Source organism: Oncorhynchus mykiss, chromosome 18 (genome assembly GCF_057628025.1).
Source record: "Oncorhynchus mykiss isolate SJ-2025 chromosome 18, ASM5762802v1, whole genome shotgun sequence".
NCBI lineage: Eukaryota > Metazoa > Chordata > Actinopteri > Salmoniformes > Salmonidae > Oncorhynchus > Oncorhynchus mykiss.
The window spans coordinates 54,204,284-54,224,578 of record NC_143039.1 but is presented as its reverse complement, the minus strand read 5'-3'; the positions used below and the strand labels follow the sequence as shown (position 1 = coordinate 54,224,578).

The window sequence follows — 20,295 nt, the reverse complement described above, 5'->3', positions numbered from 1 at the left end:
CAGAGCCCTATGGCTTAAGTGGACCAGTAAATTGTCAGCAGGATACCTCTGCAATTCAGACATAATCACATTATCGGTAGTGAGTATGTGGTTTATGCATCTGACTGACTGTCCACCACACTGCCTCTAGTTGTTCTTTCTTCTCTCACCTACATTAGGCATGCTAAATGCTATTTACTGTCTAATTTAAAACAGATCCAATTATAATCCCTCTCAGAGCAATACAAACATCTACACACACACTAACATACACACATCCCTTCTCTGTGACCTGGTTTATCTCTTCATCTGATGTTTCCTTTTATAAACACAAATATACTTTGCATTTAGTAGAACCACACAGCGAGAGCCACACAGCGTGCATACTTTAAAGTATTATAATGGAGATGACTATTTGAGTATTATCCTAAGTCATCTGGGGAGTTACATCATAAAGAGAATACAGCAGGACAGATTCATACAAACATGTCTTTGAATGTCAATAGTTCTCAAAGTTGTATTGTGTATCATTTGGGTCAGATGGTGTACCCCCCCCCACACACACACATTGGCAGTAGGTACCTGATGGGTCCTGGGGCAGGTGTCCCTCTACCCCGTGCTGCAGGCAGCTTGCCCCTCACCGCTGGCACCTTGGCATCCTCTGAGCCACCATTCAGGTACGTCAGCTCCTGCAGCTGCGCCTGTCGGATCTCATCATTGTAATCCTGCACACACACACAAACAAGCACACATACCCTTTTAATTACAGCATATTAAATGGCGTGCTTTATCTCCAGGGTTACAGCCCTGTAGGAATGTCTAATTAATGTACTATACAGTGCTTCTGTGACCAAGCAGTGTGTGTGTGTGTGTGTGTGTGTGTGTGTGCGTGCGTGTGTGTGTGTGCATGCGCTCATGCGTGTCATGATGCTGCTGTGACCGCTGCTCCTCAGGCAGAGCAACACACTCCTGATCCCCCGTTGATAAAACCCAGGAACCCCATTTGGCTTTTTATCGTCACACACAATCGTCTCTCTCTCTGTGTGTGTGCTTTCTCATCACATACAGTTGTATTCACCACTCAATGGAACGTAGCAATTAATATGGAAATCAGCATTTAATCATGCTGCCATGGAGACGATTGTCTTGTGTCTCCTCCATATCAACACATCTCTGTGTGTTTGTAAGGGAAATTTAAAGACGTCATTCATGACCGGAAATAAATCATCATGGCTCGGAGTGAGACTGGAACGATCAAACATATCAACATGTGATGGAGAGATCATACTATTCTTCCATAATAGCATGGGACAGATCAGTCACATCCATAATACATGGAGTAAGAGTAAATAAACGTGATGTATGGGCGTCCCAGAGAGGTTTAGGCTGTGCTGAGTGCTTCCTGTCTGACTGTGTTACTCTCTTATTCAGCTTAGTCAGTTATCCCCATGACTTCCCTTCCCTCAGAGGGACGTGCATCCAATCAGACAGAGTGGGATAGTGGTTCAACTACTTCAGCTGGCTAGCTTGTAGAAGCAGAGGGATTGTGACTGGACTGGACCAGAATTCTGCCACTTGCTACTTCCTGTATAACCTTTACTCTACTATCTGGGTGTTCAATGCAGACACTGACACAGAGTATAATCACATGTTGCACAAAAGAAGCAGAGTAGCTGATGTACACCTGCATTGCTATCTGTTTGGTGCTTTTGGCTGGGTTTCTGGACAGCACTTTGTGACCTCCGCTGATGTAAAAGGGCTTGATAAATACATTTGATTGATTGATTGACTAGCTAGCTGATATATTTTGTTCATATGTTGGATAAAATAAAACGAGGACAGGGTAACAGTAATGTGTGTGTAGTCGTCAGTACGTACAGGTATGAGAAACTTCTTGATCTCCTCCAGTGCGTGACCCATCCTGTTGTAGGCCTCTGCAGGGGGAGCGAACACTTCTATGAGGACATGGAGGTCCTCGTTCAGGTGCTGATATTTGGCCTCTCCGCTCTTCCGTAGCTCTTCCTCCTGGTGGAACAAAAAACAATCAAATGTATTTATAGAGCCCTTTTTTTAACACCAGACGTTGTCAGAACGTGCTTTAACTTGGCCTATTATAATGTCACTTCAATTACACCTCACGGTTTATTGAATCCACACAGGATCAGCAAGACTGATCCAGCAAATCTGTTTGACTTGATTATTGAATTTAAACGTACTATATTTAGGGCTGTCGGAGTTAATCAGTTGACTCTAGTTCACTTTTAAAAATGTAAGTGGACACATTTTTTTTGATTGTGATCGCATTGTCCGAACGCATTCAGAATATACTGAACAATCCAAACAACCTGTACAGATAAAAACTTCCGGGGGATGTCAAAACAAGTTGACATTGAGGTTAAAGAATCTGTGCTTTATCAATTTACCAGATTTTGCTAACTGTTACTTTGGACAAAATCAAGACGTCAATATTCGTGTAATGTTTTTTTTAATAAAAAATCTGAAATTACTGCTCAATTTGAGCAAATTCAGAAGTTGTGTTTATTTGAGATTAAACACAGCAAATCCTGCGATTAACTTAATTACATTTTTTTCATTGTTCGACAGCCCTAATTGTAATACAATCACAATACTGATCAAACCTCTAATGCCATAAAGGAGTACACAACTCTATACTGTACATGTAATACATTACATAGTATAGTGTAAATAGGAACCAAAATCTCAATGGGCCATCTCATCCAGACAGAAAGAGGCAATATGTAATTGAAGGGCCAAAATAGGACAGCAAACCCTAAGTAAAACTACAGCATAGCCGACAACATCTCCCGAGTGGTGCAGCGGTCTAAGGCAGTGCTAGAGGTGTCACTACAGACCCGGGTTCGAGCCCGGGCTGTATCACAACCAATCATGATCGGGAGTCCCATAGGGCGGCGCACAACTGGCCCAGCGTTGTCCGGTTTAGGGGAGGGTTAGGCCGGGGGGGCTTTACAAGTAGGCAAGCATTGTAAATAAGAATGTGTTCTTAATTAACTGACTTGTCTAGTAGAACAAAATCCTTCTCACCTCTTCTCTAGTGGTGTTCCTCTATGCTGCTAGCTATTGAGAACTTCCTTCCTCAAGTGGAATCTTGCAACTCACACACATTCCGTCCTCTAGAAGCATCATGTAAGGCAGAGTCTGTCATGTAATTATAAATAACCTTGTTTTAAACCTGTGGTATGTTGATGAGATGCTAATTTCCCCCATAAATCTGTGTTTTACGAGGAAGAGGCTCCTCTGTGCATACTGTCTGCCTCTACTGATGGATCTGCCGAAGAGACATCAATGACACGCACGCACGCACACGCACACACACATACACACACATACACACACACACACACACACACACGCACACGCACACGCACACGCACACACACACACACACACACACACACACACACACACACACACACACACACACACACACACTGTCTTCCTATATGTGCTCAGCAGGCCATGGCAGGAGATTACAGCTGTCACCTCCTCTATCTCCTCCAAGCATCTCCCCTCTGTTGACATTCCTCATAGAGAACCTCACTGAGGATCTGGTTATCAAACAGCCATTCTCTTCCCAGAAACAGAGGCACAAAGAGGCACAGAGCCTGAGACAACGACATGAGAGTCCATAGGAACTCCATAGGAGAGACAGTTTGGTTCAGAGCATGACATGTACAGTGCCTTGCGAAAGTATTCGGCCCCCTTGAACTTTGCGACCTTTTGCCACATTTCAGGCTTCAAACATAAAGATATAAAACTGTATTTTTTTGTGAAGAATCAACAACAAGTGGGACACAATCATGAAGTGGAACGACATTTATTGGATATTTAAAACGTTTTTTAACAAATCAAAAACTGAAAAATTGGGCGTGCAAAATTATTCGGCCCCCTTAAGTTAATACTTTGTAGCGCCACCTTTTGCTGCGATTACAGCTGTAAGTCGCTTGGGGCATGTCTCTATCAGTTTTGCACATCGAGAGACTGACATTTTTTCCCATTCCTCCTTGCAAAACAGCTTGTGCTCAGTGAGGTTGGATGGAGAGCATTTGTGAACAGCGGTTTTCAGTTCTTTCCACAGATTATCGATTGGATTCAGGTCTGGACTTTGACTTGGCCATTCTAACACCTGGATATGTTTATTTTTGAATCATTCCATTGTAGATTTTGCTTTATGTTTTGGATCATTGTCTTTGTCTCAGGTCTTTTGCAGACTCCATCAGGTTTTCTTCCAGAATGGTCCTGTATTTGGCTCCATCCCTCTTCCCATCAATTTTAACCATCTTCCCTGTCCCTGCTGAAGAAAAGCAGGCCCAAACCATGATGCTGCCACCACCATGTTTGACAGTGGGGATGGTGTGTTCAGGGTGATGAGCTGTGTTGCTTTTACGCCAAACATAACGTTTTGCATTGTTGCCAAAAAAGTTCAATTTTGGTTTCATCTGACCAGAGCACCTTCTTCCACATGTTTGGTGTGTCTCCCAGGTGGCTTGTGGCAAACTTTAAACAACACTTTTTATGGATATCTTTAAGAAATGGCTTTCTTCTTGCCACTCTTCCATAAAGGCCAGATTTGTGCAATATACGACTGATTGTTGTCCTATGGACAGAGTCTCCCACCTCAGCTGTAGATCTCTGCAGTTCATCCAGAGTGATCATGGGCCTCTTAGATGCATCTCTGATCAGTCTTCTCTTTGTATGAGCTGAAAGTTTAGAGGGACGGCCAGGTCTTGGTAGATTTGCAGTGGTCTGATACTCCTTCCATTTCAATATTATCGCTTGCACAGTGCTCCTTGGGATGTTTAAAGCTTGGGAAATATTTTTGTATCCAAATCCGGCTTTATACTTCTTCACAACAGTATCTCGGACCTGCCTGGTGTGTTCCTTGTTCTTCATGATGCTCTCTGCGCTTTTAACGGACCTCTGAGACTATCACAGTGCAGGTGCATTTATACGGAGACTTGATTACACACAGGTGGATTGTATTTATCATCATTAGTCATTTAGGTCAACATTGGATCATTCAGAGATCCTCACTGAACTTCTGGAGAGAGTTTGCTGCACTGAAAGTAAAGGGGCTGAATAATTTTGCACGCCCAAATTTTTCAGTTTTTGATTTGTTAAAAAAGTTTGAAATATCCAATAAATGTCGTTCCACTTCATGATTGTGTCCCACTTGTTGTTGATTCTTCACAAAAAAAAACAGTTTTATATCTTTATGTTTGAAGCCTGAAATGTGGCAAAAGGTCGCAAAGTTCAAGGGGGCCGAATACTTTCGCAAGGCACTGTATATGCTGTTAGTTGTTGCAGATGACGCGTTCTTATGCATGCTGAACAATAGGAGGATGCCACAACAGCAACAGCATGGATGCAGCGTATTGTAGGGACTCTTTGCAGACTGAGAGGACTGACAGAGGACAGGGAAGCCCAATTCAACAACAACATGTGATTTCATCATCCATTTTAAAGCTCCACTAGCCTTCGTTTCCATAACACCAACCTTGAACCCAGAAGCATACGCCTCCCTAAACGTCACCCAGCCCAAGGAACGTACAATAAAGCAACTTCAGGACAGAGACTCTGAATGCTTCTATGTCATATTGGCTAAAATAGTATGGTGACAGTGCAGGGATGTCAGGGGTGCCATCAGCTCCACACTCAGAAGCAGAGGAAGAGAAGGAAGAAGGAGAAGAGAAAAGCCTTATACAGCCTGTTGCTTCTGTGGCCATTCCTTTGATCCTTTCCCTGACACTCTGTGTAACTGACGATGACAAATCTTTGGCAGATATTGGAGGAATTCTATGAGAATTCTACACGTAGCCATAAAGCATACACTGAAGCTGAGATTGTATCCATCTCCAACTGGCTTGCAGCGGGGCAGCTATAAGAACACAGCTGTATCCACACAATTAGAATTAGATTCTAGAATTACGCCTCTTAATGATCGAAAACGTCATGTATTATACAGGCCTCTCACTGCAAGAAAACAAATAGCACAACAAAAGGCTCTTTTCGGGCGCATCGTTTTCTGAAACTATGAAAGTAAAGGTGCATGCTGGATCTGGAGCAAACTGTCAATCACAGATCACAGATCTCCCTGGTGAGGTAGTGGAGGAGGTGTGTCAAGCATGCCGAGCTGCGTGTGTGAGCTGTGTGTGCGCGTGCATGTATGCGTGCGTGTGTGTTTGAAACCTGCTGAGCTCAGCACATCTCCATGACAGATCTGTTCAGCAGGTGTTCCAGAGTTTGTGCCGTCAGAGAGAGAATCGATCACAACAATCTAACGGAACGTTTGCGTATGACACTGAAGATCATCGATGTCACAAATCACCCATGATGACAAACTGACTGACGGAGAAAGACTGTCACAGACACAACAAGACAGAACATATCCACAATAACTCAGCTGGTTATTGATGCCTTTCCACTGAGGGTGTCTGCTTCAATTTGCCCGAAACAAACAACAGAGAGAGATAGAGAGACAGAGAGTGAGAGAAAGAGAATAGGACTTGGGTTTTACTAGAAAGAGAGGGAGAAAGAGGAATCTTTGACTGTTCGAGAGAAGGAGAGAAAGACTTGGCTGTTACCTTCTCTTTGTCTCTCATTGATCCTTTCCCCAGAATGGACATCTTAGTGAGCGTGTCTTCCTGCAGTCTCTTTAGTGAGTTCCCGCGTGGACCCAGCAGTTTGCCCACAAAGTTAAACTAAAACAGAAACACAAGCAGAGAAGCTTAATGAGTAACTGTCCTGATGAGATAAAGACAAAAACAGTTGTATGTCAATCACATTTCAGTTCAAACAGTCTGCTTTTGTTTAAATATAAACAAGAAGTGTAGCAATTGACAAGAGTACAAAATGTAAGTTATTCGTATTTGGGTTGACATGAGAACTATCTTCCTAGTAGCACGGGTGTCTCCATAAAACTGTTATCTCAACCATGTCCAGGTGTATATACCAAATGAGACCCTATTCCATATATAGTGCACTACTTTTGACCAGGGTCATACAGTCAAACGTAGTGCACTATATAGGGAAAAGGATGCCATTTCCCTTACAAAGATTGCAGTTTTGAAACTGAAGTAATATTGCAGTAACTGCAGCCGACTGGTATTTTGGATTTCAGAAATGAAAGAATAAGTCAGTATAACTGCAGTGTAGTTACACTCCAAAATGACCGCAGTAAAAAAAAAAAATAGTTATTTTGAATGCGGTATTTGCAGCATCCTGCAGTTATACTGCACTCTGACTGCAATCTTTCTGCCTTTGACAACCAACACACATAATCCTTACAATTATAACAGCATTATGTGAAATGAGGAGGCTCAGAGTGTGGATGGTCAGATTGAAATAGTACAAAAATCAAGCAAGGATGGTTAGCATTTGACAAGAGTAAAATGTTTCACTGATCCCTTTTTTATTTGACATCTTTGATAGTAGCACTGAGTCTCCGTAACACTGCTATTTCAACCATATCCGGGTGTGCGACCCACATGTATCGGAGCGCCAAGTCTTGGTCCAAAAGGCTCCTTAACAGCTTCTACCCCAAAGCCATAAGACTGCTGAACAATTAATCAAATGCCTACCCAAACTATTTACATTGACCCCCCCCCAACTCCACTGTTCTTACACTGCTGCTACTCGCTGTTTATTCTTCATGTATAGTCACTCTACCCCCTAACCACATACAAATGACCTCGACTAACCTGTACCCCCGCACATTGACTCAGTACCGGTACCCCATGTATATAACCTTATTATTGTTATTTTGTTGTGTTACTTTCCTATTCCATTTTTTACTTTAGTTTTTTAGTAAATATTTACTTAACTCCATTTTTTTTAACTGCATTGTTGTTTAAGTAACTTACTGGTTTGTAAGTAAGCATTTCACCTGTTGTATTCAGCGCATGTGACAAATAAAAATGTCATTTGTTTTCTTTTAAACGGCACCCTATTCTCTATATGGTGCACTACTTTTGACCAGGGCCCATAGGGTTAAACGTAGTGCACTATATAGGGAAAAAGGTGCCATTTGGGATGCAATACAGCTACAACTAACATACATAATCCTTCCAATTATAACAGCATTATGTGAAATTAGGATTCTAAGCGTATGAGCGGTCAGGTTCATATAGTACAACATTTTTCTATTCAACTATTCAAGTTTTATACAATACCCCATTTTGCCATTCTATGTCTGTTACCACTGTATAAATGCTCTGCAAAAGGCACATAGAGTACCCTTGCTATTTTCATATAGCGGTTGACTGTTGAGTGACCCTGTTTAAGGTCATGCAAAGACCAAAACAGAGAGATTAGATGGATAGAAAAACAGAGGAGCGAGAGAGAAAAGAGTGAGAAAAAGAGCAGACAGAAAAAGAGCAGACAGAGAGAGAGAGAGAGAGAGAGAGAGAGAGAGAGAGAGAGAGAGAGAGAGAGAGAGATAGAGGGTACAGAGTACAGAGCTATTCTGCTCACCATCTCTCTCCCTTTAACAGTGAGTTATACAGCTGTCTCCTACATCTCCCTGGGTCATTAATTAGCAGACAGGAGAGACAAAAAAAACAGCCCTATTTTGTTCTACACCTCACCTATGGCTCTTATGTCTACTGCCTGTTATTCTCTCACAACAGTAACTGTCGTTGCCATGGTCATTAACTGTCGTTGCAACGGTCAGTAACTGGCATTGCAATGATCAGTCGCAGGCAGTGCACTCAGGTGAACTCAGGCCATATGGCCCTATATTGTCAGTTTCACTAGTGCTCTCGTACACAGGCCTTCGCGCATGCTAACACCAGTTAAATTCCACTCATTACAATTGTACATAGGATGATGTCTGCAGATGGTGAGGCTCCGTAAAAGGTGCCAATGGTATCTGGAAGTCCATTATGTTTAATAATAGCCAGGTTTACATCAGTATGATTTTGAACTGGTGGGAAAGTTTGCGCCTGTTATATTCGGGGGGGGGGGGGGGATACATCATGTATTGTAAACAACGGTCAAGCTTGAAAAAGTTAAATATGTAAAAAATGACCATTCCGTAAAAGCAGTCATTTTATTCAGACAAATAACAGGACGGATAACAGTCAGGGAGCATATCACATGCTGTTTTGGTGCTGCGCTATGGGATGCTGTTGATTTGGTGCTTTTATGAAAGCCTAGCTATTTACAGACAGATCAAAGATATTTGCCTTGGATCTAATCTGTTTAAGGCATCTAAATGTCAGGGATTTAATCTTGACATCACCCTGTCTTTACTAATGCAAACTAAAACCTCTCTAACCCACATTCTGTGTTCACCATTCTGTTTTACAGGACATATCAGTCTGGCCATTCTTCAATGGGTGTTTGGAATTAGATATAAATGTTCTGCATCCCAAATGGCACCCATATTCCCTTTATAGTGTGCTACTTTTGACCAGAAAGTAGTGCACTATAAAGGGAAAAGGATGTAATGGGACGTAACCATAGTCTGACTGGGGCCTGTGGTCATTAACAGAGCTATCAGCTTTTTATATCGCTAATCTGTTTACCTCAACAACAACAGTCATCTGAACCCAGTCCTAAACTTCTGCAGTGTGGGTTCATTACTGTCTCTGGATGGGGACTAGGAAGGGACTGTGCTGCCTGGCACTGATAGTGATGGCCCACATGAGAGCTGAACAGTCGCCTCTTAATCATGTGTTGGCTAGAACCACTGCTTTAATTTTGGTTACACACACATGCATCACTACTCTGGACGGCTCTGACTTATGTGGACAACTATAAATACCTAGGTGTCTGGCTAGACTGTAAACTCTCCTTCCAGATTCACATTAAGCATCTCCAATCCAAAATTAAATCTAGAATCGGCTTCCTATTTCGCAACAAAGCCTCCTTCACTCATGCTGCCAAACATACCCTCGTAAAACTGACTATCCTACCGATCCTCGACTTCGGCAATGTCATTTACAAAATAGCCTCCAACACTCTACTCAACAAATTGGATGCAGTCTATCACAGTGCCATCCGTTTAGTCACCAAAGCCCCATATACTACCCACCACTGCGACCTGTATGCTCTCGTTGGCTGGTCCTCGCTACATATTCATTGCCAGACCCACTGGCTCCAGGTCATCTATAAGTCTTTGCTAGGTAAAGCTCCGCCTTATCTCAGCTCACTGGTCACCATAGCAACACACACTCCAGCAGGTATATTTCACTGGTCATTCCCAAAGCCAACACCTTCTTCGGCCACCTCTCCTTCCAGTTCTCGGCTGCCAATGACTGGAATGAATTGCAAAAATTCAAAAATACACCTCTCCTCTCGCAGTGCAATACACACACACACACACACACACACACACACACACACACACACACACACACACACACACACACACCAGGACCACACTACACTCTTAGAAGAAAGGGTGCTATCTAGAACCTAAAAGCGTTCTTTGGCTGTCCCCATAGTAGAACCCTTTTTGGTTCCAGGTAAAAACCCTTTCAGTTCCATGTAGAACTCTTTGGGGTTCCATGTAGAACCCTTTCCACAGAGAGTTCTACATTGAACCCAACAGAGTTCTACCTGGAACCAAAAAGGTTTCTACCTGGAACCAAAAAGGGTTCTCCTATGGGGACAGCCAAATAACCTATTTGGAAACTGGCAGGGGACGGAGATAGCAGGTAGAGTGATAGCGGGTTCAGTGATTAAGAAAAAGTCAGAGGACACAAAACAGTAGGAACGGATCTATGATTAATCACAGCTACATAGGGGGGTGGGGCAGACCAACATCTAACATCTTTTCATCATTTCCTGAATGTATTACTGTACTGCTAGCCTGTGCCGTGCTAGAGAGAGAGAGAGAGAGAGAGAGAGAGTGTGTGTGTGTGTGTGTGTGTGTGTATTGCACTGCGAGAGGAGAGGTGTGTTCAGGAAAAGCCAGCGTGCAGCGATTCTGCTGAAGACAGCAGGACAGACCGAGCCAACAGCAGAAGAATAAATCATTGTGGCCGTTTTCTAGGAGAGGAGAGACAAAGAGGGGAGAGACACAGAGACAGAGACACACAGGAGAGAGGAGAGACAGACACACAGAAAGACACAGCAGAGGGAAGAGACACAGAGACAAAGAGAGACAGAGGAAGGGAGAGACGCAGAGTCAGACACAGGAGAGAAGAGAGAGACAGAGACAGACACAAAGATACAGGGACACAGACAGTGACAAGTAGAGATACAGAGATATAGAAAAATAGACAAAGAGAAGACAGAAACAACAGAGCAACAGAAACACAGCCTAAACTAGAAATGTACCAGTGGAGCTCCTTACACCTTTCTAATGGCCTGTGGTGACTGATACAAAAATATGTATGACGAGGTGCACGTACACTACCGGTCAAAAGTTTTAGAACACCTACTTATTCAAGGGTTTTTCTTTATTTGTACTTTTTCTCTACGTTGTAGAATAATAGCGAAGCCATCAAAACTATGAAATAACACTATGAAATAACACTATGAAATAACACTATGAAATAACACTATGAAATAACACATATGGAATCATGTAGCAAACAAAAAAGACAGATCAGCAAAGAGACCTGCTTTGCGAACCAAGTGTGCACCGATTTTACATGTAGAATCAAATGAAAAATGATGTCATTCAGAAGTCTACAGCGGGTGGTCCCTTAAACACAGCGCACTGAAAGGATCGGCAGAGGAACGCTAGATCCACATTTGGTGAGATGTGCGCGAGTCTTAAAATGACAAAAGGGGAACATTTTGGTGGCGCGTGCAGTGATGTGGGCTGCAGTCCTCTCTTCGTTTACACATAAATCAATTCTAAGCCAATCTCACAGCAACACTAATACTGTAAAACAACTACAAGGGATTACTGTTTTCTAGATACTCTGTTTTCCAGTTGCAAATTGGTATAATAACAAGCAAACACTTCCTTTTAAAGGAAGTGGCTCTTCCTTTAAAAGTTGTGTCATACTGCAGCACAGCTTGCTAGGTGCTGCGGAATGGTATGGCACGTCGAAATGCATGACGTAATAGATTTTACTGTCAGCCATTGTTGCCATTAATGCTAGTTGGACCACCAAAGGGCATCTTTGAGAAGCTAAGTTATTGAAATAACATGGAGCTGGAGGCCTCAGAGTCCTGTTTACCGTAGCTGTTTTAGCCTAACTGACTTATTGGCATAAAGTACTACTTCAATATACAGTATATCACTCAGTCATTCATTCCTTTGTGCATGTCATCACACAGCATACAAGACATCCATGTCTTTAATTAGTCATGTATTTCAGCTATAAAACAAAATAGAAAGGGAGCCTTGAATACTTCAACAATTAATAAACGACAACATGTCGGCTAAAACTATTTAATTCACAAATGCATTTGACTGTTTTCAATATTAGCTGTACTAGAGATGTTTTTTGTTAGAACAGAATATATGGGATTGATTATAATTTATTTGTAAATTGTGACTTGTTTCAGGAAATGTGACGTTTGTCATGCGTCACTACTGCACAGGAGAGCCATTTGAATGCAAACTTTTTTTTAAATCTAAATGCATTTTTTGGGCAGAAATGCATTCTGGAACATGTGAACTTTCATGTGCCTTAATAACAAACTTGTATGCCATCTGTTAATATGAATAAAATGGTTAAATTATGAGCCTAGTTGGTTTAGCCACAGAAAAAGTCAGCAACCTTCCCGCTAGCCATGATTGGCTGTGATAATGAGTGGGCTGGACATGCCAAGAGATGAGTTTGGATTGGTCTGCCATGCGTCTGTCTATTTGAGCTGGTCAGCATGTATAGGTAATCCTGTCTAACACAGCTTTTTTTTAAATATATATATTGCGTAATAGAGCTGCATAAGTGTTGCTCTCCACTTTCTGGAGGACCGAGGTTTGAAATCAGTGGAATTATAGTATGACAGCTAAGGAGTTGAAGAAAACACCTGTCTCCGTATACAGGTAAGATAGTCTAGTAAGAAACATTTTCAGATACAGTGGGGCAAAAAAGTATTTAGTCAGCCAACAATTGTGCAAGTTCTCCCACTTAAAACAATGAGAGAGGCCTGTAATTTTCATCATAGGTACACTTCAACTATGACAGACAAAATGAGAAGGAAAAAATTCCAGAAAATCACATTGTAGGATTTTTTATGAATTTATTTGCAAATTATGGTGGAAAATAAGTATCAAGCACCCAAGCTAACATTGGCTAGCTACTTCCAGACACAAATGAGACCACTCTGACCAATTTGCTTGGGCGAGTAAAGTTTTCGTGTTACAGTCATTGGTGACTGTAAATGTGCTGCTGGAAACAACTTAATTGGGCAGCGAGCTCATCTGTCATTGATTGCTAAGACCAGAAATAGTCCAAAATGTTTTATTTTTCCCCTACTTTTTCATTACGCAGCCATAAGCACAGTTGAGACAATCAAGGTGCAGATGTTTACTTTCTTCACAAGTTTCGTCCGACGAACAGCTATATATTATATTATATGTATATATGTATATATGTATATTAAAAATATATATATATTTAATGGAATTCTAAGCATCACTCAGTCAAAACAGGCTCTGCGAACGTTCGATTCCATTAATTTGCTATGGGCTCGCGTTAGTGTTTCAGTTTAACCAACGTTCTTATTAAGCCGTTTTTCAGACTTGGGTGAATTTTGACTCGTTCTATTGTCCAGCCTATAGATAGCCAGAGCTAATTTACGAAAGCACCCGAATGTCCATTGAGAAAGCACAACGACTATAACATTTAGCTAAGCTAAGAATGATGAGAATAATCAAGTCAATACACATTGGGTAGTTAGACAGCCTATAGTTAATATACTGGCAAGTTTGATGTATAACTACTAACGTTAGATAGCTAGCTAACATACCTGTCCATACTGCTGTAATGATATGCTATGTGGTTCGTAAGGATAGCGTAGCTAACAAATTGTCAGCCAACATAACGTGTAACTTATTTGGTAACTTATTTGAAAAGTCAATACTTTATTACATTGATTAGCAAGCTACCCCTTGGTCGTTAGGGCAAATCTGGTCTGCGTTGGAGTGGGGGTTTTCACACCTAGCTCTGCTTTTAGACTATTCTTTAGTAGTTTGAATAGGCTGTTGTTCAGCTATTAGCTCTCCTCCCAAACTTGCAACAAATTGCTGTTCCAATCTCATTCCTTTCCCTCTTCCACGCGTCATCATTCTGCTCTAAGTGGCTCGCTTGTGGGCGTGCTGGCAGGATATGGTAGCACGTTTTCCAACACAAAGGAAGTCAAAGTGGACACCTACGAAGATGGCATTTCAGGTAAGCAGCACTGGGCTGTATTGAAGATGGCATCTCAGGTAAGCAGCACTGGGCTGTATTGAAGATGGCATCTCAGGTAAGCAGCACTGGGCTGTATTGAAGATGGCATCTCAGGTAAGCAGCACTGGGCTGTATTGAAGATGGCATCTCAGGTAAGCAGCACTGGGCTGTATTGAAGATGGCATCTCAGGTAAGCAGCACTGGGCTGTATTGGCATATCATAAAAATGACATCTGCTGCTTGAGATTTAACGGTCACATCTCAGTTATTGTTTTCATATCTATAAAAAAAATAAGCTGTTTTCTTTACTTTCAGAGAGCGAGCTGACCAAGGGGTCGAAAATGTAGATATTGCCAGATGTTCACTGTCTGAGGAACAGGCAGTGGAAGCTTTATTGCTGGCAAAAGTGACAACCAGAGGTAATTAAACTGTTCTGTGTTACTTTTCTCCGTCTCTGCCTATCTTGTTGTACATGGAAGCTGGGAAACAAGGCTTAATCATGCTCTCTCTCTCTATCCATTTGTCACTAGTCTGCATGTATGTTTTGATGTGAGAGAGGAAGCCAGTCCCTTCATCGCCACCTCACCTCTTTACCTTTCTGTCTTCTACACCTCTCTCCCCACCTCGTCTTTCTTCCTTGTTTTATATTGCACAACACCATATGTGCATTGAAGTACATATTGAACTTGTATTTATAATATTACAATTATCATAATTATAATGCATTTGTGTATTCATAACACCTGGATAATGAACTTCTTTCAATAAAGCGTTTAACATTCTCCACTGGGCGAAATTAAGTATCTCATAGAAATACTATCCTGTGTCCTCAGATTAATGCAGGTGAAGGGAGATAGATATGCATTTTTTGGGGGTCTGTATATACGAATTACAAATCAATCATGTTTCTACTCTATTGCATAGTTACAATGTGTAATCATTGATGTCCCAGGAGCAGAAGTGGTAAACCCTGTTTAAGTGTATAATTTTAATACAAAGGTAGACACAGCCTTGTTCAAATAGATTGATATGACTGAAAAAAAGAGAAAAGTCTCAGAGATTCATACCTGAACCGCACCTTTATTTGCCATGGAAGAGTACATGATCAGTGAATATATTCAATGTACAGGCTACAATGTGGAGATCTCATGCGTGGTAATAACTACAGTACATGTATATAGGACTTGCATTCTTGGCACAATAAAGTTATTATATTCAACACAATCCATAGGCTTCATTAATGCCATTCAGACTTGAAGTTGATACAACTACTGCGATAGCTCAGGTTAATAGATTGGTATGAACATTAGTTCAGAACCTAACGTTTTAGGGTCCATACACAGATCGGCTACATACCATAGCTAGCTACACATCCATAGGCATACAGTTATTTTTAATCCTCCGCTACACATTAAGCAACTAAATAGTTAGCTAGCTATGTTACTTCAGCTGCATTGCAAGGCAAGATTACACAATTGTACATTCAAATTGCAGTAAATGCTAGGGCTAGCTAGATTCTTTATATCCACTGTTTCACAAGACGACATCCTGGTTTGCTGGTTTTCTCAGGAGTCCCTAAAACATTAAACAACATGAATTCCAAATTAATTCTCCTAACACTAGCTAGCTGGCTAATGTTAGCTAGTCAGATAACTTTCTAAATAGCGATTTTTGTAAACTAACTTCATGACGAAAAAATATGCAAAAATGTTTGTCTCTGCATTAACTAACATATTCCTCTCAATTGTACGTGTTTTGCTTGGCTCGTTATGATGTTATAACAACTTACATCTGGCTCCACCGTAATGTTTTGTCAACCATCTTTGTTGAAGAACGCCACGCAAGGGTGGCTCGTGTCAAAATTCGTCATTGGAACCACTCAATATGATTGGTCAAATAAAAACCTTGGGACCCAAATGCATAATGAGTGCTCTAACTCTCCCTTGTGGTGGTCTGGAGCAATGAAGCCGTGACGCTGGGTACCTCTAAGTCCCGTGGTGCAAGCTCGTAACTTGTAGATAACATTAGCTGTCTCGCTAGCTAACGTTACGTGTATGATCTGTGTAGTAATATTATTTGTATCTCAGAGCCATTTGCTTTGCTAGTTATAGCCTAATATTAGCTAGCTAACATTGAACCTGGTTGGTTAGCTACCTGCAGATTCAACATCATGATTTGGGATTATGGTTCACTGTCTTAACAAAATACTCCACTCTGCAAGTATCCATTTCAATAGAATGTTCATGATGTCACTGCAACACGACAGCTGTTGATAGACGTAGCTGGTAAATTCTCTATGGCTACCTACTCCAATTTAAGAGCACTCTCATCTGAGTGTGCCAGAGCGCAGAATAACTGACAAATGTACGAACGCTCAACACCCATTGAATATGGCCGGTGTCTGTAAACACTGGCAAAAAAAGCGTAAATTGTTGCTAACAGCACAGTTGCAATCACCAATGGTCTGGATAACATAAAACAGCCTAACCAGCATTCTAAGGTGAGTAAAATGTCAGAGTGAGCTGTTCTCTCATTTGTGTCTGGAAGTAGCTAGCCAACGTTAGCCAGTTAGCTTGGGTGCTTGACTGCTGTTGTTAGGGCAGAATGCTAGGATCAACCCTTACAGAGACGGGTGGGGCTAAAGCTTAAGAGGGTGTGAACGATGCCTGAACGGGTGTAGACAAAGAAGAGCTTTTCAGTATGTACCAAAACATTCAAAGGCCATTTTCGCAAAGGTGAGGTTACAAGTTCATCAACTTTCAAAGCAGAATTACTTTCCCATACTTTCCCATTTCTCAACTTTTATCCATTATAAAAAAAAATCATTTAAAATGTTGCTACATAAGTCCGAATCCAGCCTGTCGGTCAGAATTATTATTGTATTTGTTGTGCTGTTTATACTGCTAGAAATTTTGATGGATTAAACTGATTAATATGATGGTGTTTTTAGACCAAGAAAAACAAAAATGCATTTCACAGTAGCCTATGTTGGCCTCATAGTTTCTGGAAAATAATGCGCTGTACAACGTGACCGGTTGGGAGTAGGCCTAAGTGACTCCGAGTGAAGAGCAAAATAATCCTAACATTTCCACACCCTAATTGTAGGCTAACCAATACACAAACGGAGTATTGATTTATCAAGACCAGTCCCCATGCTTGTCTCAGAGCAGCGTGAAAGGGTGCTGAAATAGTTGACCACACGTGGGTAGGCTATTGCTTTAAATCCTATTATAACAATTGGATGACTTTGGGTGTTTCAGTAAGCAACAATTTGTTGGCTGCAAATGCATTAGCCTACATTATTCCAATATTTGTGTCATTCAGTGATATTTATTCCCACAGTAATTTGTTATGGATGTGGTTAGATGTGGTGCTTGGGGTGCAGATGTGGTGCTTGCGGTGCAGATGTGGTGCTTGTGGTGGGCTATGCAAAGACATGGATGAAGTGGCATGCCTTGTAAAAATCCAATTAATTAGAAAGGCTGCAAAAACACTTCCACCTGGTCAACAGCATTGTTGTGTACTTACAAGTACAGTGCACTTTCACTCCATTCTCCGCCTGACTCTCTACCAATGCCACCAGATTATTAGTTATATTGATGCTATCTTACACTATTGTTTCGAAACTCAATCACTATCTTCTTCATCCTCATCATTCAGTCAATTCAAATTCAATTGCAATACGTTTTGTCTCTCCCGTTCAACAACTCCAGGTAACTTTGCACGTGCACCAAAGGGATAACTTGAAATAACATGATGTAGGTAGATTAAATAATCAAAAGGAACATTTATATTTTTTATTATCCTAGTGGATATCAGTATTTTAGGCATATCATGTGAATTAGGCGTCATGTAAAATCATTTGTCAAAAGGGCAAGAGATACTGTTGCATGACAAACAGGTGCTGTTAGATTACAATATTATTTATCTGCCAGTTTGGAACAGTGAAAAGTAATACCAGAGAGTGCGTTCTAATGAATACAGCATAGCAAAGTTTAAAAACAGCCGGATTTGTGAAACTGCTTTATCCAACATTTTGTGGTTGCATGAGACTTGGTGATCACAGAATCAGTAGGATATTAGACAAACACTCAAATAGGCAACAGAAGCAGGAACAGCATAGGGCTGAGTGACTCACTTATTCCTGGCTTTCAAAACAAGTTCTATTATAATGCAGGGTTAAAGACACATGCTTTCTGATTGTCTTCAGCATGCAGTCTCTCCTCTCGCTACAGCTACTTTTTTTTGAATTATTGGATTATAAAAAATGAATATATTTGTAGTGGTTGATGCATTTTTCGTTTGAGAAAATCTGGTCTTTGATGTTGAGTTAGTAATATGAAACTTTAGTATACTTAAGCATTGAATACAATGCATGTTTGCCCTTTTTTGTCCATTAGGTTACACGCATCTGATGATTCATTACAAATAGGATTTATTTGATTTATTTTGTTTACATCCTTCATTGTAACCACAATGTCACAAGTAATTGAACACACGCAACATGAGCAGATTAACTTGGTCAAAACATGTCTTTATTAAAGACTCTGAGAAAGAATGTTGGTACTTATTTATTTTGATCCAAAGCCACAAATGAGTCACTCAGCTGACAAATTTAGCTTAATTCTGCAAAATAGCCTACTAATTAGGTCAAGCCTAAACGAATATATTAAATTGCCTAAATAAACTAGTACATTTCATATACAAATGAAGTAGCTCAGGTCTTGAAAATATGTGCAATCTCTTTCCCCTCCCTACCTCGCTGGAATCTCTTTCATTCAGTTCCAGAAACTCCCTTTAAGGTGCCCTAGGAAAGTATTCAGACCCCTTGACTTATTCCACATTTTCTTACGTTAATGACATATTCCAAAATGTATAAAATAAAATAAAACATCCTCACCAATCTATACACAATACCCCATAATGAAAAAGCAAAAACATTTTTGCTAAAAATAACAAAAATAGAAAAACCTTATTTACATAAGTATTCAGACACTTTGCTATGAGACTCGAAATTGAGCTCAGGTGCATCCTGTTTCCATTGATCGTCCTTGAGATGTTCCTAAAACTTGATTGCTTGGACATGATTTGATTGGAGAACATTTTGGGAAAGGAACACACCTGTCTATATAAGGTCCCACAGTTCACAGTGAATGTCAGAGCAAAAACCAAACCAAACAGGTCTGGGGAAGGGAAGCAAACAATGTATGCAGCATTGAAGGTCCCCAAGAACACAGTGGCCTACATCATTCATAAATGGGAGAAGTTTGGAACAACCAAGGCTCTTCCTAGAGCTGGCCGCCTGTCCAAACTAAGCAATCAGGTATGGGCCTTGGTCAGAGAGTTGACAAAGAACCCGATGGTCACTCTGACAGAGCTCAATAGTTCCTCTGTGGAGATGGGAGAACCTTCCAGAAGGACAACCAACTCTGCAGCACTCCACTTTTTATTTAGTTTTATTTCACCTTTATTTAACCAGGTAAGATAGTTGAGAACAAGTTCTCATTTGCAACTGCGACCTGGCCAAGATAAAGCTTAGGAATTCGACATATACAACAACACAGAGTTACACATGGAATAAACAAAACATACAGTCAATAATACAGTAGAAAAAAAAAGAAAACAAAGTCTATAGACAGTGAGTGCAAATAAGGTCAAATAAGGGAGTTAAGGCAATAAATATGCCATGGTGGCGAACTAATTACAATATGACAATTAAACACTGGAATGGTAGATTTGAAAAAGATGGATGTGCAAGTAGAGATACTGTGGTGCAAAAGGAGTAAAATAAATAAATACAGTATGGGAATGAGGTAGACAGATGGGCTGTAGACAGATGGGCTATGAACAGGTGCAGTGATCTGTGAGCTGCTCTGACAGCTGGTTCTTAAAGCTAGTGAGGGAGATGGGAATCTCCAGCTTCAGTGATTTTTGCAGTTTGTTCCAGTCAGTGGCAGCAGAGAACTGGAAGGAA

General features: G+C 40.9%; 1 protein-coding gene across 2 annotated transcripts in view; it reads right to left on the bottom strand.

Annotated features, from left to right (window-relative positions):
- Positions 1–20,295, bottom strand: part of khdrbs3 (KH domain containing, RNA binding, signal transduction associated 3) — a 141,589-nt gene that overhangs the window by 35,308 nt on the left and 85,986 nt on the right. For both annotated transcript variants that reach the window (XM_036952942.2, XM_021572248.3), the window contains exons 3-5: positions 6,603–6,719; positions 1,858–2,004; positions 562–704 (exon numbers count right to left, since the gene is read on the bottom strand). In XM_036952942.2, the coding sequence (XP_036808837.1) occupies positions 562–704; positions 1,858–2,004; positions 6,603–6,719 (407 nt within the window). The remainder of the gene's footprint in view (positions 1–561; positions 705–1,857; positions 2,005–6,602; positions 6,720–20,295) is intronic.